The sequence below is a fragment of the Thunnus maccoyii genome, chromosome 8 (genome assembly GCF_910596095.1).
Source record: "Thunnus maccoyii chromosome 8, fThuMac1.1, whole genome shotgun sequence".
NCBI lineage: Eukaryota > Metazoa > Chordata > Actinopteri > Scombriformes > Scombridae > Thunnus > Thunnus maccoyii.
In genome coordinates this window covers 9,076,816-9,095,346 of record NC_056540.1, presented here as the reverse complement: position 1 = coordinate 9,095,346, position 18,531 = coordinate 9,076,816, and the positions used below count along the sequence as shown (strand labels likewise).

The 18,531-nt window shown below is 40.0% G+C and overlaps 1 protein-coding gene across 3 annotated transcripts; it reads right to left on the bottom strand.

Moving 5' to 3' along the window:
- Nucleotides 1–1,331: 1,331 nt before the first annotated feature.
- On the bottom strand, nucleotides 1,332–18,497 carry slc7a2 (solute carrier family 7 member 2). Of its 3 annotated transcripts, none has more exons than XM_042418625.1 (12): nucleotides 13,367–18,497; nucleotides 11,490–11,870; nucleotides 11,248–11,403; nucleotides 9,210–9,375; nucleotides 8,851–8,987; nucleotides 8,549–8,771; nucleotides 6,678–6,817; nucleotides 5,097–5,199; nucleotides 4,344–4,555; nucleotides 4,045–4,211; nucleotides 3,850–3,958; nucleotides 1,332–3,164 (listed from the first exon to the last, which is right to left on the bottom strand). In XM_042418625.1, the coding sequence occupies exons 2-12, from the start codon at nucleotides 11,857–11,859 to the stop codon at nucleotides 2,974–2,976; spliced, it is 1,974 nt and encodes a 657-aa protein (XP_042274559.1). In that variant the 5' UTR covers nucleotides 11,860–11,870; nucleotides 13,367–18,497; the 3' UTR covers nucleotides 1,332–2,973. The 3 variants fall into 3 exon arrangements, with proteins under 3 accessions (XP_042274559.1, XP_042274558.1, XP_042274560.1); XM_042418624.1 differs by having other exon boundaries at nucleotides 11,490–11,867; XM_042418626.1 differs by lacking the exon at nucleotides 6,678–6,817 and adding an exon at nucleotides 6,243–6,379 and having other exon boundaries at nucleotides 11,490–11,867.
- Between the last annotated feature and the right edge of the window lie 34 nt (nucleotides 18,498–18,531).

Genomic DNA, 18,531 nt, shown 5'->3' with positions numbered 1-18,531 from the left:
ACACATGTGTGGCACACCTGGCAACATCCTATCCAGTCACATGACTGCTGCTTTTTATAGTTCAGTTTAGAGTTAGAGTTTAGAGTTAGTCTAAATACCATTGTAGTTGTAACTTATCAGTATTTTTATATACTGTAGTTAGATTTGATAAAACATTATTGATCCCCAAGAGGGAAAATTTATACTAAGTTTAGTATAGTTAACACATATATACAAATTTTGGTTCAGTATGAAGACACTGACTTTATGAAGTTGTCTTTGAAAAAAAATGCATGACATGTCACTGACTCATGAATCTTGGGGTGAAACTCATTGTGTAAGAATGTTTTTTTCCCCATAAACTACACAGAAATGTATAAATAGAAAGCACTAATAGAGCACATAACTCTGCACAATCCTTTACAAAAAATGATGGGAAGATGTTATCTGCTGCAGATTTGCATTACAATACACGTAGTGATGGAAAGTTGACTGGCTGATGGCCATGGTTTTTGGAGAATGTCTGAATCTTGAATCCAGGAATATTTGGAACTGCACAAAATTTCAAGTGAATCTAAATCATGAACACTGAGTTATGACATTTAAATTTATCATTTGCACAATATGTTCAAGAGTTGCCGACAAACATGTTGATCAGAATTTTGCAACCAGTTGTAGGGAAAAAGTCCTCCCTGTAAAAATATTTTAAAGAAAATTGGATGAAATTTGCAGGTGTTGTTTAATGAATAGATATTTATTGGACCAAAGGAATGCAAGAAAAAAAAAAGTTAAAAATAAAAATGCCCACAATTCAGGTGTCAGCCACATGGTGGTGATATCTACAACAAAAGCTATCAGTTCAAACCTGCAAAAGGGCAAAAACTTCAGGCCCTCACACAGAAGAGCAGAAGCATGTGGAATTTTGATTAAAAGCCTTTATTAGCCACATGGCTTGTTCATGACAATTTTAAAAATAACTGGTTTCTCTCTTTTCCACATATTTGAAGATTTCAACCTCTTTTTCTTAAGTAGCACCAGTTGTTGTTTTGTTTTGTTTTGTTTTACATTTTTTTACCCATTGATGATTGATTTACCCATTAAACACTAGCTAGCTGCTTTTTTATTTTTTATTTTTTTTTTTTTGAAAAACGGCTCTCTTCTTTCTTGATTCATGACCTTTTCTCTAAATCTCATTGAAATATGTTGTTTTTGTATGTAGTTTTTGGGATATTATGCCATTTGTATCACAGACAAAGAGGGTGGAAAAACATGAACTCCTTACAAATTTAACTAAAGAAATGAAATGCCAAACATTGTGTTACTGGAAAATACATTTATTGTATTTATCTTTTCAGTCAGTAACAAGTGATACTACTTCATGGTTACTTTTCTTGTGTGTACTTTATCCTGTAACATCACTGGAAGAATCTACACTGTTGATGTAGAGGTTCAATCTAGTGGAATATCTACCTACCAAACTTTTGCTAAGACTATTATTCTCAATTTGTTCCACATTTATTTACACCACTGCACTTAGGAAGGTCTTAATCAGTCAACCTGATAGATCAATTAGCAACTTCCTATAGCCTCAGTACAGTACAGGTGAAAGATCAAAAAATAAAAACACGTTTCTACTGTAAACTAGAGCTCACTGAGCCTTACAATTCATAGCACAAGAGAGAGACACACCGCTAAAAGGCCAGAGGAAAGAATGTAAGCTCTGAATCTTCATGCAGTTCAGCCCAGTGAAGTCTCTTCAAACCTCATGAAGCAACACAGACTTTAAAGTACTGAACATAAACACCAAGAACAAGAGAAGAAATCTGGAAAATTATCAGTTTATCTAAATTATGTGGCAAGACAGACCTTTAAAATACTTTAAAATTGATTATTGTGCATTTTGTTAGGTGGCAAAGTAGTCTGTTAAAGAGAGAATAATTTCATAACAGTAATATAAACAACATGTCTGTGTCAAAATAGCACAAAATGAGAGACAAACAGGAAAATACAGCCTCATAAGTCATAATCTGATAGAGTGACAAAAGAAACTACTTAATGAGTAGAGTTCTCTATCAAATAACAAAATCCATATTCAGATTGTAACAGTTCATAGATAAAATCCTAAACATCCAAGAGAGAGTAAAAAAAAAAGCTAATCTGTGCTGAATGAGACCCTTACTAACAGCTGCAGAGACAATGACTATGAATTGTTATGCAACACTAACAGAAGCCTGGAAATTTTCCACTAGCACTTGCCCTACTTTGAGGTCTCTGACATACAAATTGAGTCAAGTCACGACATGTAAGTGCCTTCGGAAACATCTGACAAACTGTAGATGAGTCTGAATGCGGCGTTGTCTTTATGATCTTTTTTGTACAGCTATCACACATGTATGCATATGAAACAATTATGCACAAAATACATTTAACACATCTTAAACTTAATGTTGGTCCTTTTTCAGTTTCGTACACTTCAAAAAACAAGTGCTTTTCCCACAAACTAATGTTCTTTAAACTAGCACATCATTGGTGTATCAAATAACCTAAATGGAAAGCACAGATTTTACAGACTTTACATTTAAAAATTCACCTGTACAAACCTGCTTAGAGTGAAAAACTAAAAACATATGTCCATAATGAAACAGAAAAGCTTTGTTGCAATCTTGCATCGACTGCTTGAGTGTTTAAGGAAATGAACATCACTCTCCAGTGTGTAACCTGTCCTTTCAATTCTGCCTCCATGCTGTCCATGAAGCACAATGTGACCTACAGGATGTGGTCCCATCACAGTGATAGAGATCAGAAGACAGCGGCGCCTCATCATGTGACCGCTGTTACAGAATACTGACGGTGCAGACTGAATGCACTTGTGACTGAGGCACACATGGTGAAGCTGTATATACAGGTGCATTGAGGCATAGCTGCTGTGTGCGTTTACGCGGGCTGCTGTGTCACCAGGTGGCCTCACAGAGTCTACAAATGAGCTGGAAAACTTTAACACTGACTGGTTTTCTCTGGGCAGATGAAACGCTCCTGGTCCTTTCCTACTGCGCCCATGCCAACCTGCTTCTCACTGCTGGTCTTCTGTTCCTGCGTGCTGCTGCTGCCGCTGTTTCGAAGACCCTGGAGTTGGCGCTGGCGCTCCACACTGTGCCACATGCCATAGCCAAAGTAGATCAGGAAGCCTGAGAGAGGTATTGGAATAGCTATTAGATATCAAAAACACCGACTAAGGCATTATATCCTCATAGGAATAATAAGGCATTTCTGGAAAATATTTGCTTTCTTGCTGAGAGTTAGATGTGAAGATGGACACCAGTCTCATATCTGTTAGTTAAATATGAAACATAGCATACAAACTGGAAACAAGAGGAAACAGCTAGTGAACACATGATATTTTATTTGTTTAATCTGTACAAAAAACAAAATATAAAAATGTCACATTGTGAACTAACTGGGAGTTATGTGTCGGATTATCTCTAACCCAGGAGCAGTGACTTCTTGAGGTCTCTGCTGGTTGCCTGGCAACCTCACAGTGATGACAAGACTCCAGGACAACACTGCTCCTGGCCAAGAAAAAGTATCTTTGGATCATAGACTGCATATAATTTCTAATTAGTTATAAACAGTCTGTGATTTGGACAGAATCAGGCTAGCTGTTTCCCCCAGAGTCCAGTCTTTATGCTGAGCTAAGCTCACCGACAGCTGGCACCAGCTTCATATTTATTGTACAATCATGGTATCATTGTTCCTCTCTACCTCCCTGCAAGAAAGTGAATAATTCCCAAAATGTCTAACTATTCCTTTAAATAGTCATAATGGGTCATGGCTGTTCATACTTGTTTGGACCTGCAGTTGAAAGTCACTCACCTACAGCCATCCACACGGAGAAACGCACCCAGGTATCTCCACTCAGCTGAACCATGAGGTAAATATTGACAAAAATGCTCAGAATGGGCAGAAAAGGCAGAAAGGGGACCTGTAGCAGCAACAAACACACAAACACTATTAATTTTTTTTGTGATGGATCAGTCTCGTTCTGGGCAGACTTGAGCTGCTACATACCATAAAGGAGACCTTCTTGCTGGTCTGCGGCTGCCTGCAGATCATGTAGACGCAGCCACCGAAGAGGAGGAGACACACAGCCAGCGATGCCAGGATCCACACTTCCATGCCAATGATGGAGTTGTTATGGTATGTGGTGAGATAGCTGGCTACGCACACCAACAACACTGTGGTTTAAGAACACACAATTAAGTCTGGCTCATAAATAGATAAGAAGATATATAAACACTTTAAAAAAAACGCTCATACTTGAGACAGAGCCTGAGTAGAAGAATGTTAACCCGGCCTCCCTACAGTACCTAGCACACAGATAGACATGTTGACCACACTGGAGGAATGCTCAGAGGGTGAGACAGGTGGGTGCAGGACAGTCTGCAGGGTGGAGTTTCCACCTTTCAGCATGTTGAGGTGGGATTCTGACTCTGTCAGGTCGGACTCGCCCTCCTCAGAGGACAGGTAGTCCTTTTCACTGGTACCTGCCCGCCGTTCCAGAGATCCATCTGGCTGATACCTGGAGGCATCACAGGTTAAAGTTTACAAGTCTGAGCTTTATTACGTGCCAGAAATATGTGTTTTCATGTTTGTCACTGTACTACAGAAAAGTCGATATTCATGCCTCAAAGTACTGTCTGTTTATCCCCTATACAGCCACAAACCGCTTTAATTGTGCAATACTTTAATGTGTTGGTTTGACTTTGTTAAACAAGTGAAGCACATAAATCTGGTTCAAACCAGCGGACAAACACTGTGTCTGTGTTTACTGCGGCTGTGGTAATGAGTCACCTTGGTGCGACCAACAGACGCGTAGAGTAGGTCCAGAGTTTAGGAAGTCAAGTAAACACCTACATTCACTCAGGCAGCCACTTCACATTCATACAATGGCAGCATTCACAGCTCTTACATCACCACTGTGATGTAATAACATGAGATGTACATTACACAAACAGACTAATATACATGTGGGTTTTTGGAAAAAGCTATTAAGGAAGCTCTTTCACAAATATGATTTCCTTCAGTTAATATTTTTTTGAGTTATTTATAAATGTACTCACCTAAGAATCAGTACACACACAGCAACCAGCGAGTAGGCCAGCAGAGTTCCAATAGACATCATGTCAACCAGCGCTTTGAGGTCAAACAGGAAAGCCATGATGGCTACAGCAAGCAAAGGAAACACAATATAAAGTTATAAAAACATACAAAATGCTAGGGAGCATTACTGAGTGAAGCAATCAGTTTCACAAAACAAATGAAAACATTAGTTTACACCAACATACAATGGTGCAACATTAATTTCCTTGCAATCAAAAATAGAAAAACCATTTTCTTCAGATGCAAAAAAAAACAACAAATGAACATGAACAGATGCAGATTACTGGAAATTTCATGCAGACATGTTTCCACAATAGAGACAAAAGAGCTGTTGTGTTTCTCTGGACAGCTGTAATCATCTGCATACTGAGTGTCGTTTGATGTGAGACACACTGCGGTGCTGCTGTCAGTTTCCTTTCTTGTATCTCAGCACCTGACTCCAGTATGGAGCTGATCTCAGCAGAACGGTTCAAACACTGAGCGGTGTCTGCTGTGCTTCACAACAGTATATGAAAACAAAAATATCTAAGAAAGCTCCCCTGTCCAGTTCTACCAGTTGCTCAGTACATGGCTTGTGCTCTCGGGGGGTTAGTGTGCTGCATCCCTCCCAGGGTTCACATCTGCTCGCCACTTCCCCAGATCTGAGCCCCACCACCTGCATGCATGCAACCATGTACTATACACCTGGATCCTACTGAGCAGGAGCGCTTTAGAAGTTTTTAATCAGTCCAAAAGGCCCAGACTGCTTCAATTTCATCTTTACTTTATCATTAGTAGCCATTGAAAGTATCTTCAAGTATGAGTTATTTCACTTGACTTAAAGAGTAACTTCAAGCTGAACAGTGCTCTCTGACCACACCCAACAGTGATGTCACAGTGTACTGACACACCCTGGAGTACACCTCTGCATCACCACAGCAAGGTGATGAGTGTAATGTTTACTCACATGCTATTGGAAACACCAACATCACCACGTTTAACATGCAGTCACCATCACCACCACCTGACAATGTGTACAAAGATAAAAAAAAAAACCCCAAACAAGTCCACGATACATGATAGGCGATACACCCCATGATAGGAGAGTCCTTGTCTCAGGAGCTTACCCGCAGTGGTACCTGCCGCCATGGTGGCAGCCACAGGCGACTGGCGCTTACTCACTTTGGACATAAATTTGAACAGAATGCCATCTCGTGCCATGGCAAAGAGAATGCGCGGCAGAGGGAACATGGAGCCCAACAGGCTAGGGAGAAGAGGGTTCATGGTTAAGTTGAGGGCATTTTGGGAAAGAAAACATGACACTTGCACAACTGTGAAAGAACAACGTGTGTACAGAGGGGGAAAAAACTCCCTTTAACAAACTAGATCATTTAAAGCAGGAAGTGTTGGGTCAATGGGTCAATTTAAGAATGGCTGTAGTTCATTAAATTATAGAGCAGACGAACCAACTGATTCATCTGCATCTTCATCCGTATCTTTCACAGTTGATCGGTGGAAAGATTAGCAGGAGTGATCTCACTCGGATGCTCCCCGGCTCTCACCTGCTACTACACCGGAGGTCATAGTGGCAATAAGTGGGGTCTTCGTCTTAGGATTGATTCGGGCTAAGACTTTGAAAAGCACCCCATCCTCTGCCATAGCATAGATTACACGAGGCATAGGGAAAATGGAGCCCAGCAGACTGCATGAGACAGCAGAGACATGCAAGACCAACACGTTAGTCAAAAAGAGCCACACACACACACACGCACACGCACGTACGCGCACACACACACACACACACACACACACACACACACACACACACACACACACACACACACACACCATCAAAGCTTCAGAGCATGATTAAAGTCAGTAAGTGTCTTTCTTTCCTGCTGGTCCCACAGTAATATTAATTTTTTCCATTCATTTACATGATTTTAAATGAATGGAATAGAGCTGATTTTAAGCATCTTTCTAAGGCAAATTATATTTCACAAATTTCTTTGAACAATTTTTAATGTTTTAAACTTTTTGTAGTTTTTCTCAGTTATGGAAGCTGGCTCAAAGTTTTATTTATAGGGGTTTCATGTCCCAGCAGTGTAAACATTAAGTTCAAACATATAAAAGCACCAAAATGTGCTTTAGAGGGTTTTCGCAAACAACTATCTGCATTGCATCATAGTTTGCAAAACTGCCAAAGGGCAAATCCCAAAGTAACAGGATAAACATTGATAGAAGGCATTGGCTTATCCAAGATTTAATTGATTCAAGTCAAATTTGATAACATCCACATGAATGTAGATCATGTGATAAGTTAGTGACTGACATCCACCAGGGTTTGTTGACAGAAAACGGAAGGGGAACTGATGCACAAACCTTCAGGCAAGAAAGACAGAATTAAGTCACACCAATACAATGTTTTGAGACACTGCAAAACTTGTCCATATTAAATGGGACATATTATGCTTTTTCTGGTTTTCTGTTATTTTCATACTGTAATGATCACAGATATCTATGTTAAACAAAGTTCCAAAACTTAAGGTTAATGTATGTAGAAATGCTCCCTGCAAGTCAAAAGCCAGGGCTTCAACCTCCTCTGAGAGCTTCGTTTGTGATGTTTTTTTCTACCTTACCGACAAGCTGACGTCAGCTCGTCATGCATGCACACAAACGGCCGTCTGTTCTGTAGCATTGGTTGCTAAGGTTGCTGCTACGGATTTTCCAGTTGTTGTTTGTGTTGTCCACTCTCATGTATCAGATTGGCTTGAACATGTATGGATGTATTTGAGAAGTTGACATTTCTAGTAACGAATGAGAAAAAGTAGTGAAATCCTACTACTATAGTTTGTTTCATAGTTAGTTGACGTAGCCTCCTGTGCGGCCTGAAGTCGGCCATGAAGCAGCTTCCAGTAGGTGGCCAATCAGAACAGAGTGGGCTCATTGGGAAGGGGGCTTAAAGAGACATTAGCGAAAACAGCCTGTTTCAGACGGAGGCTGGAGGCAGTGTAAAGGGTCAATATAAGATAAATAAGGAGTTTTTTGAACTGTAAATCATGCAAAGAAAATTCTAGTAGAGCCCTAGAATAAAAATATAGACCTGTAAATGTGCATAATATGTCCCCTTTAAGATATTTTAATTGTGAACAGTGGATCACACAGACATGCAGGTATCTCAAAACAGAGAGAATTAAGCTGCGCCCACCATGTCCCATAAAGCAACAAGAATCAATCCAATACAAAGACACAGTAAGAGATAACTGGTCATAATTGTTGACCACATCTCATTCACCATTATTACCTATTTACAGCATGCACATCAAAAATTAAATTCTGCTGACTCAAATACAGCAATGTCTAAATATTTTCATCAATTGAATATTGATATTTTGTTTTCAGTTTATTTTATAAAGTCAAATCCAGTGGTTACCTGGTAGAGAGGGCACACAGTGAACCTACAGCGACCACATATTTGGCAGGACTCCAGCCCACATATTCAAAAGCCATGGGCAACGGGCTCTTCTCATCCAGCAGGTAGTAGGGCATCATGAGGGTGAGTGCAGCCGACACGCCAAAATACGCCAGGAAACACACGGTCAGTGACACCACAATGCCGATGGGAATGGCCCTCTGAGGGTTCCTCACCTCCTCACCTGTAACACAGCCACAAAGATCTTTAACTTTGATGGAATTAAAGACAACCAACCAATTAGGCAAATGCCAATGGCTCACCTGTTGTTGCAATGCAGTCAAACCCCACAAAAGCGTAGAAGCAGGTGGCAGCTCCAGCTAACGTCCCGCTGAAGCCGTATGGCATAAATCCTCCGACTCCATAATCACTGCTCACATTGGCCGTCACTGATAAGTTCCTGAAGCATGTATACAGATTAGTAATGCTGTATTTAGGGAAGCATGACACTGAAATTCAATAATAAACATATACTTGACCAATAAGCATATTTTTCATTACAGTGCAACTGTGCTTAGTTTACACTAGTGTGACCCTGACATGTTTGGTGCCAATTTCTGATATATCAGCTTTTAACAGGCTATAAAAACATAAAATTTAAATTATCAAATAAATAAATTACCTTCTAACTATTGTGACATTTATAAGAGATTCTTCAGTTATCTTCCAGTTGTGTGTGTCTCCTTTGACGAAGCCAGAAATGATGACGAACAGAAGCACGAGCACATTGACTGAAGTGAAGACTTTATTGACCCAGGCCGACTCCTTCACCCCAAATGACAAGAGTCCTGGATGAGCACAAAGACAACAACAAGTGATGTTAGCTGTAACTGAACTGAAAAGTCAGCACTGTACTGCTAAACTTGTTAATGTTAATGCCCAGTAATCACAATTTATCTTTGCACACACAGGATACATCTAGTGACACTTCATCATTATTAAGTAGCTAGTAGCTGAGTCCATCAGTCCAACAGATGCCAATTACTGCACATATTCTGGCAATTGAGCATGCTGTTAATAAAAACTACCACTTATTAACAGTTGCATCAGTTGTTTACTCGATGACTCAGCATGTTTGGTAGTAAGGTGTTGCAATTTTTGGAAATCTGATGGAGCTGTGTGTGACAGATTCATTCATTAGATGGATAAAGGTTCTTAAACTATGAAAATAAAGTGAATTTGGGGTGAGTCAGACCACAGCAAACTGCGGACAAAGTTATAAACCTCAATTCTTCTTTCAGTTTTCACAAAAACATGTGCTGATTTTCTAAATTTGGTTTTGTTGAACGGATACTGCATAATTAAGATACTGCATCTGTCATCCTTGTAAAAACAACCGAACACTAGTGGATTGTTTCTGGGTCACACTGACCTAATTGCATTGACACGCCAATAGATAAAACACATGATAAAGTTTTTAGGGTGCAACCTTTCCCAGAAGGTTCGTTTTGACATCTATGCAGCGTAGTCCTATGAGCATGGTGAACTCGACGGTCCTGTTAACATTTTTTTTATTATGACTGATCATTTCTGACTGCTGACAGTAGCCTGAGGGTCGTAAAGGTGGAATGTAACCAAATTTATCCAGTCCAGGTCCCTGGACTGTCATGAATCATACCGGGGGGAAACAAATCGCCAGTACTGTCCAAGTCATCGACTGCAACTGATGATATTCAACCATCAGCTGCTGCAGTGGAGCTTCTCAGTAGCCCGAGGTTGTAAAGAAACTGTAATTGTACTGGACAGTTCTCAGCTGCGACTGTATGTGAGTGTGGGAAAAAGACGCAGGATGCTGGCTGCTGAAGACTAGCAGGATGAGCTGGGTTTTTATGCCTCGGCGCCCGCAATAGCCAAGGCTGGAGGCATTATGTTTTCGGGTTGTCTGTCTGTCCCATTCTTGTTAAAGCAATATCTCAGGAATGCCTTAAGGGAAGTTCTTCAAATTTGGCACAAACTTCCACATGGAGTCAACGATGAACTGATTAGAATTTGGTGGTCAAAGGTCAAAGGTCACTGTGACCTCACAAAACGCATTTTTGGCTATAACTCAAGAATTCCTACGTTCATCATGACAACGTTTCACACAAATGTCTAATAGATTAAAGTGATTAAGTGATGGCATTTTATATCCAAAAGGTCAAAGGTCAACTTCACTGTGACACCATAATGTTTTGAAAAAACATTTTTCTGGCCATAATTCAACGCTATAACTCAGGAACAGGAGGGGAGATTTTGACCATTTTTCACATGTGGTCAGATACTGAATTGGTGACACTAATCTTGGGTTCCCACCTTGAAACTGTGGTGATTTTATTAAATTCCTTCAAAATCTTCTCTATAAATATTATATTAGTCTGGACAGACTTGGATGTAAACTGCAACTTGACTGGTTGGTGAAGGTATACAATCGTGAGGCGGTATTTCTAGTTTTATAAAGGAGTGGGGTGAATGTGAGCTTCAAGCGGACTCACACAACCTTGGCCTCTATGATGCATGTGCCCTGCCCCATTACCCACTTATCACACAACATCCTGCCATCTCTTTATTGAATTATGCCAGCTGTGGCTCATTAAAGCTGGTTGTTTAAAACAAAATGTACCAATTCTAATTTTTCAACTTTTGCTCTTTTTATGAAATCCAGCTGTTATTTGCTGCCTTACCAGAGAGCAGCAGTATCAGACACACGGCAAAGAAGTCGGGGTATTGAGCCAAACCAGGTGAGTTCATACTGAAGTAGGTTTTACAGAATATCTCTATGTGTCCTCCTATCATTTCATCAAATGTGCCACTCCAGGCCCGAGCAACTGAGGAGGTACCTGTGAGAAAACAGAGAACAGAACACAATGAAGAACCAGCATCTTCTTCAGATGACTCAATGATTCAGAGACCATCACTGACTCACCAATCACATAGGAGAGAATTAGGTTCCAACCAGTGATGAAGGCCCAGACCTCCCCTACAGTCACGTAACTGTAAAGGTAAGCAGAACCAGTCTTGGGGACACGTGCGCCAAACTCTGCATAACACAGGCCGGCCATGACAGAGGCCAGGGCAGCGATTAGGAAGGAGATGACGATACTGGGGCCCGAGTCTCCCTTGGCCACTTCTCCAGCCAGGACGTAGACGCCGGCGCCCAGAGTACTGCCCACTCCCAGGGCAATGAGGTCGACGGTTCCCAGGCAGCGGCAGAGCTTTGAATCCTCCAGGCTGCTCAGGTCAACCACTTTCCTGCGCACCAGGGAGCGACCAAATGACAGAACCTGCTCCAGCATGTTGACACCTGCTGACAAAAGCAAAGAGAGAGCAGAAAAGACTTAAAGTTCCTGTGCAGCTTACTGTAGGTGTGTGCTACAGACATTTTACTGTGGCTGTAAAATACATGTTTCATGATATTTTGTCTTCTTTTGTCATCTCGTCTCTTTTTGTGTCTTCTGTGAACTGTCCCGTGTCCATGTTTAGTTTCTTTAAAAAAGAATGTGAGCTGGTTTAATGTGCATAAATTTATGTTCTGGAATTGATTTGGTAATTTGATTAGATGAATCAATAATGATATAGGTGCACAGGTATGTTTGGATGCAGCATGGGGGCATCTAAGGTGCAAAAATACATTTATAAAAAAAACATCATGTAAAATATTTTATAGTCACAATGTAAGAAGGAGGGAAAAAAATCAGCAGTCAGTAGATCTCACCTGACCATTATGACTATTCTTTAGATTTGCATCAATATTTGCACTTTTTTAACTTCCAACACATTTTGATTCAGCTTCACCTGTTTTGCATTTTGAAAGCTTTTGCAGCGTTTCCTTTTGAAAAATGATGAAATGTTGGTTGCAACTGCAAACAAAGGTGGGGTCAGTGTTGAGCGTTGAGAGGGATCTTAACCCTACATACTATGACATGCATTTTAGGAATGCAGCCAAGCACTATAGCGTGGTAAAGTTCATACAGTAAGAGTCCCATTAAAAATCTATTGTTTGCAGTTATGGTGCTGATCTGAGAGCTCAAAGAGCTGCATTCATAAGTGGACGATGAATGCACCAGTATAACACAATAAGGACATTCCAGTAGCTCTCTTTACTAATTACATTACCAAAAAAAGGAAAGCAAAGCAGAAACTGCAGGGGTCTTCTTTTGTTTTCACTGTCTCATGTTAAAAAAAATGTCTCTTTTCATTGATAAGACTGACAGGGATCCTGCCTAAATAATTACAGGGATACAATATGATAATAAGGGAGTGAATTTCACTGCTCTTCAATGAATAGTTTCAAGCTTGCTTTTAAAGTTGAGGCTCCTTCTTTGAACCAAAACTTTGATTATTTTGACCGTAAATTAACACTGACGACCGTCCAAATATGCATTGATCTCCATTTAAGTGTGCATATTTAGACCAGGAGAAATTAGTTTTGGCTGTGACGGCTCATTAACATTACAATGAGGGCAGCATGTTACAGCGTCTCCAGGAATACAGTGGATGGTAACTGAAGATTGTAAACATTTTTTTGAAAATTCAGTTTTAGAAATCAAAACACAAATTGCATTAATTTAGCCTGTCAGGAAAAAATACTATATAATACAATCATTCTAAACTTGTTGTGTATATTTTACAATACACAGTAACAGTAACATTTAGCTCATATTTTAAACTGAATGTGCTGAATTTCTCTGCAGACTGCAGGTTTACACTCACAGCTACTGCAAATTTGACTATTAAATTCCAGCATTAGTTATTCTAACTTTATGCACAAGCACTGTAGCTTCATGAGAGACATGCACCTACCTGTTAGAATGACACTTTGTGGATATGACAGCTCCAAGTTCAGTTAAAGAAACCAGAAGCCTGTTAGAGGTGTCTGTGTGTTTCTTCCAGCTTGCTTCTGCAGGGAGATCAGCTGCACATGAAGCACAGGTAAAAGTCAAATTACTGATCCCATGAACTGCAGCCTCAAAACTACACTTTAGCACTGTGCTCCACACAAATTCACTATGCTGGCATGTAAACTGTGCTGTATTTTTACTCCTCCCCTCTGTCCCCACTGTTTCTTCATAGGGTCTGCCCTTGCCTTGCCCCTAGACTCAGCCTCCAGTCCCGCCGCAGCCAGGGGAGTGACGTCCCTTGAGCTGAGTGGGGAGACGAGAGTGGAGGAGGGGACCCCAGGGAATGTGGGGTGGGATACGTTTCACGTCCATGCTTGTGATTTGGGGGAGTATTGTACACTGCACCATAAGCTCCCATCCTGGGATCACACAGCAGGACAGAGAGGAGAAAAGAACAGGAATCTTTACGATAGACATTGTGATTTTTAAAGCATACTGAGGCCAAATAGATCCCAGCTGCCCAGATACTTACTGACTACTGATAAATGGTTAGGCAACTGGCGTTAACAAACATTGAGACAGACACTTGTGTTTACCCAGTGCAGCCCACAAGAGTGCTGCTAAAAGCATGGGTGCTGATTGGTCAATGAAGGGTGGACAAGCTACAGCACTGGGGGGTTAAGTCCTCCTAATGGAAGACAGGTATTGCTCAATGTTCTCTGAGCTATTGGACCCATGGACATTACAAAATCAATAACACAGCTCACTGTGGTACACCACCAAAAAGCCTGGCATCTCCGCAGCAACTTCAGTTACAAGTTAGAAAAAAAAAGTCACATTTTTTTTCCCTCAAACACTGCCTTCGAATTACAAATAAGGTTGGAGTTTGCAGTGGAGTGTATTTCTGCCAAGACCAGCTCAAACCAGCTTAAGACCTCAGTGGGAAGGTGGCAGCTGGCCCCTGGAAACGCGGTCCAACCCACAGACCAGAGGCTCAACTGCATGACAACAGCCAGCTCTCTCTCAGTTTGCCCATCCAGCCAAGCTGCCAAATATCATGGCCGATCGCCCACCAAACCTTGGCTCCAGGGGCTGTCCTGCATGCTGATGGGAAAGAACAGACTGGAGACAATACTGTTAATGCTGGCTGTTTGACTTGAAACACAAACACACATTTATCTAGAAAATGGACCTGAATAAATTAGTCAGAATGAGAACAAATACAGACTACAGTGTGAACTACAAGGAGAGAAATAGAAAATAAAATGTGAGAAACTGTCCTGTGTGCTTGATCAGAAATATCAGAGTGGACATTTTAAGCTATGTCATAATGATAAATTAGATAATCTGTTACATCAAATTAGTTAGAAATAATCATTAACATATTTAACTAGAAGACTGAACTCAGTAGAGTGCAGATCTCCGCCAGGTATGTACAGTGTGTAAGGAATGGTGTTATAAACCAGGTTTTTTATGAATCACTGCAACCACAAGAGGTCCTTGAGCATACAGTCATAAATGTGCATAAAAATATATTAGGCTGATGGATCCAGAAGTATGCAAGATTAGCTGCAGACAAATACACACACAGACACGACAAAAATAATTAAAAAAAATTTCTCCCATGGCAATCTTACATCTAAATGTTAGGACCTAAAACAGCCTTTGTTTCTGGATATTTAGTTTCATTATGCAATATATCTAGAAGCAGATTTTTACATATCATTATTGTTTTACTTGAAAAATGCAAAACTAATATTTTTTTATATTATTTGGTTTGCATGAATTACACAAAGGATTTGGTTTGCATGACCCTCCTGGAGCATAAAAATACTTGCTTTTGTAGTCGGCATTAAGTTTCTTTACATGCAGGTCGTCACTGTAACCATGGAAAGGATGGAAAGGAGTCCCTGGCTCACCGTATTTCATTGTTGACATGCACTAATTGTGTGAAGCCAATTGAATACATTTGCCCTCCAATGGCTGAGTGACCTAGCTTCAAAAACGTGGATATGGTCAACAGATTGAGTGGTGTTTGCCTTTGCAGACACCGGACTGCTCGCTCCAGTTAACACTGGTGTCACCAGGAAATGTTAGAGTGAACAATTACTGGTAAGGCAGACAACAGCTCCAAGTAGAATCAAGACAGCAAGAGTGACCACCCACAGGTTAAAAACAGCAGTCTCGGCCCCAAGTGTATTCTTCAGTTCAATGAAAATATAACCAGTTTATGTGGATGTACCAAAGTCAGCTGAATAGACAATACAGAGAAGAAGAAGAGAAGTTGGGGTGATGGACAACAAAGACATCCAATCACTTTTGTAAACAATTATTAAAGAATAAATGCTAAAAAAAAAAAAAACATATTAAAAAGGGAGTTAATAAAAACTCAGTGTACCACTGTCAGATTTAATATGTAGACCTGAATTAACTTCATCTAGTTCAGTGTAGCTCACTGGAAAAATGAGGACAAAGTTTTAAAATAGGTATGATACTTGTATGATCCATGTTTTAAATATTGTACCTCTCGAGTTTAGTGTAATGGCACAAAGCCTCCACATATTACATTTTAAGAACCATCTCAGGACAAAAGCCTGAAGACATTACTTGATCTTAGTTTGACTTAATACTCTTTTTATTAGGTAGGAGGATGAAGCATTATCTATGGATACATTCATTGTCACTGAGGGCTACCTCTGAGTACTCATGCTTAAAGTGATTTCCTGTCCGTATCTGGGTCTGGTTGTACAGTACTTTCAGGTTTTTGTGTAGTGGATGTCTCTGGTAATGAAATGATTACAGTTGCAATATTTAAATGTAATGCAATGAGCATTATGGTTTCACAAACAACTCTGGCCAAAAGTTTAAATGTGCATCAATAGATTACAAAAACTATTTTCAGCAGCAGACACAACAGCTTCAATCACGTAGTAATATACTGTATCTTTTTTTTTTTTTGCTCTACATATTTGGCAGTAGAAACAGATTCCTTTAAATAAGATCTCTGTCCAAGAATCTTTTGGCCTGCAGGTTAATTTTGGCCTCAAGCTGACTTTACTCCAAATCCCTCAGGATACACTGACTTCCAAAAATGAATTCCTCACTGAGAAGGCTGATATGGCTCGATGTTCACTGTGTGTTGCGGACCATTATGTCTAAATACAATCATCGCTGTAGGAAAAAAAGACTTTGTATTTTTAAATTGCATTTTTTAAGTACGAAATTCGGCATTACAGTAAAGTTAATCTGCATTAAAACCAAGAAGTGTGTTCCACAGTTGTGGGACAGGTGGGTTACAGGCCGCAAAATAAATTACAACAAGCTGTAGTTTGTCATCCAAATAGAGTAAATAGAATGTTAGATTTAAACTAGGTCATGTTTGTCATGGAGCACCTCTAAACCCTGGGTTACAGTAAAACTGGCTGATATGTGCTGGGGATTTTACAGGTTTATTATCCTAATTAAATATTTAGTTTCAGACCTTCCCTCTGCACTGTAATGATGATATACATTTTTACGTTTATATGAGGCCAATTACTCCTATATGTACCGGTGATATAGATATCATAAAAAATATCACTTCAGCCCTCAAGATTGGACTGTGTTAATTTAGCAGATGCACATAATATTATTGCAGATTGAGATATCGTCTCCATGTGATATTATCATCAGTTGTTCTTTATAATCACTGGACAATCAAGCTTTTTTTGGTTCCTCATGCATGAATGCAGAGCAGTAAGAGAAGGCGTGCACCAGGGCTGCCAGGCGTCAGTAAGTCAATCACTTCTGCTTAGTTTAACTAACTACTTTTATCGTTTTTCTTCTCTCTACTGTCCTGCAACAGATGGCTACTGTGCCAAGTGGTGTGCAAAATACTGCAGAATATAAAAATACATTTGAAATTCGATGTGACTTGCCAAAACTACGAGGTTATCTGAAGAACTTGATAAACTAAAACAGTTTAATGTGGGTGCACAGATAAAAAATGTACACATCCAGCTTTAAATCATACGGAACCCATCTGTGTTTGCACTAGGGAGCGTCTCAAAATAGCTTCGCGCTCTGTTTAGCAGTGCAACAATGACTTAAACAAACTATAAATGTTTTATGCTGAGTGGCAGCATCCACTGCACCCTACAAATTTAGCCTTTAAATAGCATTTAAACTGTCTTCTGGCCTACTTTTGGGACACATCCCTTAACATCTGGGGCTAGTTGCACAAATCTACATTATGATACTAGTTTTGACTTTGCTCTTACACTGGTGTGAATCAAGTTTGGCACCTTCACAAAAGAGATAAAAGACTCATTTAAGGCCTAAAGGTTAGCCTTACATAAGCACTGTACACCTATGGTCTACTAACACAGGTGTTTTCACTTATGAGGCTTGATTAGACCTCCTCTCAGTGTGAGTGTGTACAGACTGATTTACTTGTCCGTCACACTCCTGTAAACCTTTGTTATACTTGTTATACTTGTTGTGAATGACAAGTGTCAGCTACAGGCCTTTCACAGGTGCTCAATCAATTGTATTCAAGTGTCCTAGTAAACCATGACAGTGGGACAGTGAGCCAGCAGGCACAATACCAGGGCCCTGAAACTGATGTAGCTAAATGGAATGCAGCCATCATTAATCAGGAAATGTTAGAGTGAGTCATCTCAAAATGTTCTAAGTGAAAAAAAAAGTCTATTGGGACATTTTGGTGACTTCACTTCCCAGCATAGTTTCACCCAACATGAACCTCCATCAGCCAGAAAAAATGAAAATACCTGTGTGGCTAGACAGGGCTAGCATAGATGTCTTCTAATGAAGACAGATGTCTTCTAATGAAGACATCTATGTTGTATTTGATGTTGTGCAGTATCTGGCCTCCAACAATGATTGGCTCTTAGAAAAACAATCATAATGGTCTGTTAGCTCAGGGTCTATCCAGCCCAGTAACTATATTCACCTGTCATCCCAGGTGAAAATAGTTTTTTGATTTGATAGTTGTAAACCATTCCTAATGCAGCTTTTACTGTTCACTCACCATTAGTTCAAACTTAGGCTACATTATTTAGCAATAAACCAATTATTTGGCCATTATATGTAAATAGCTGGACACGTGCAGTTTGACAAGTTTTCCTC

Bases quoted from the DNA above. Each gene is read 5' to 3' on its own strand.
- slc7a2 (XM_042418625.1), bottom strand. From the start codon at position 11,859: ATGCTGGAGCAGGTTCTGTCATTTGGTCGCTCCCTGGTGCGCAGGAAA. The intron at 11,404-11,489 runs GTGAGTCAGTGA...GTTTTCTCACAG, and splicing joins AATTCTCTCCTATGTGATTG to GTACCTCCTCAGTTGCTCGG. The intron at 6,818-8,548 runs GTAACCACTGGA...TGTCTCATGCAG, and splicing joins CTGTGTGCCCTCTCTACCAG to TCTGCTGGGCTCCATTTTCC.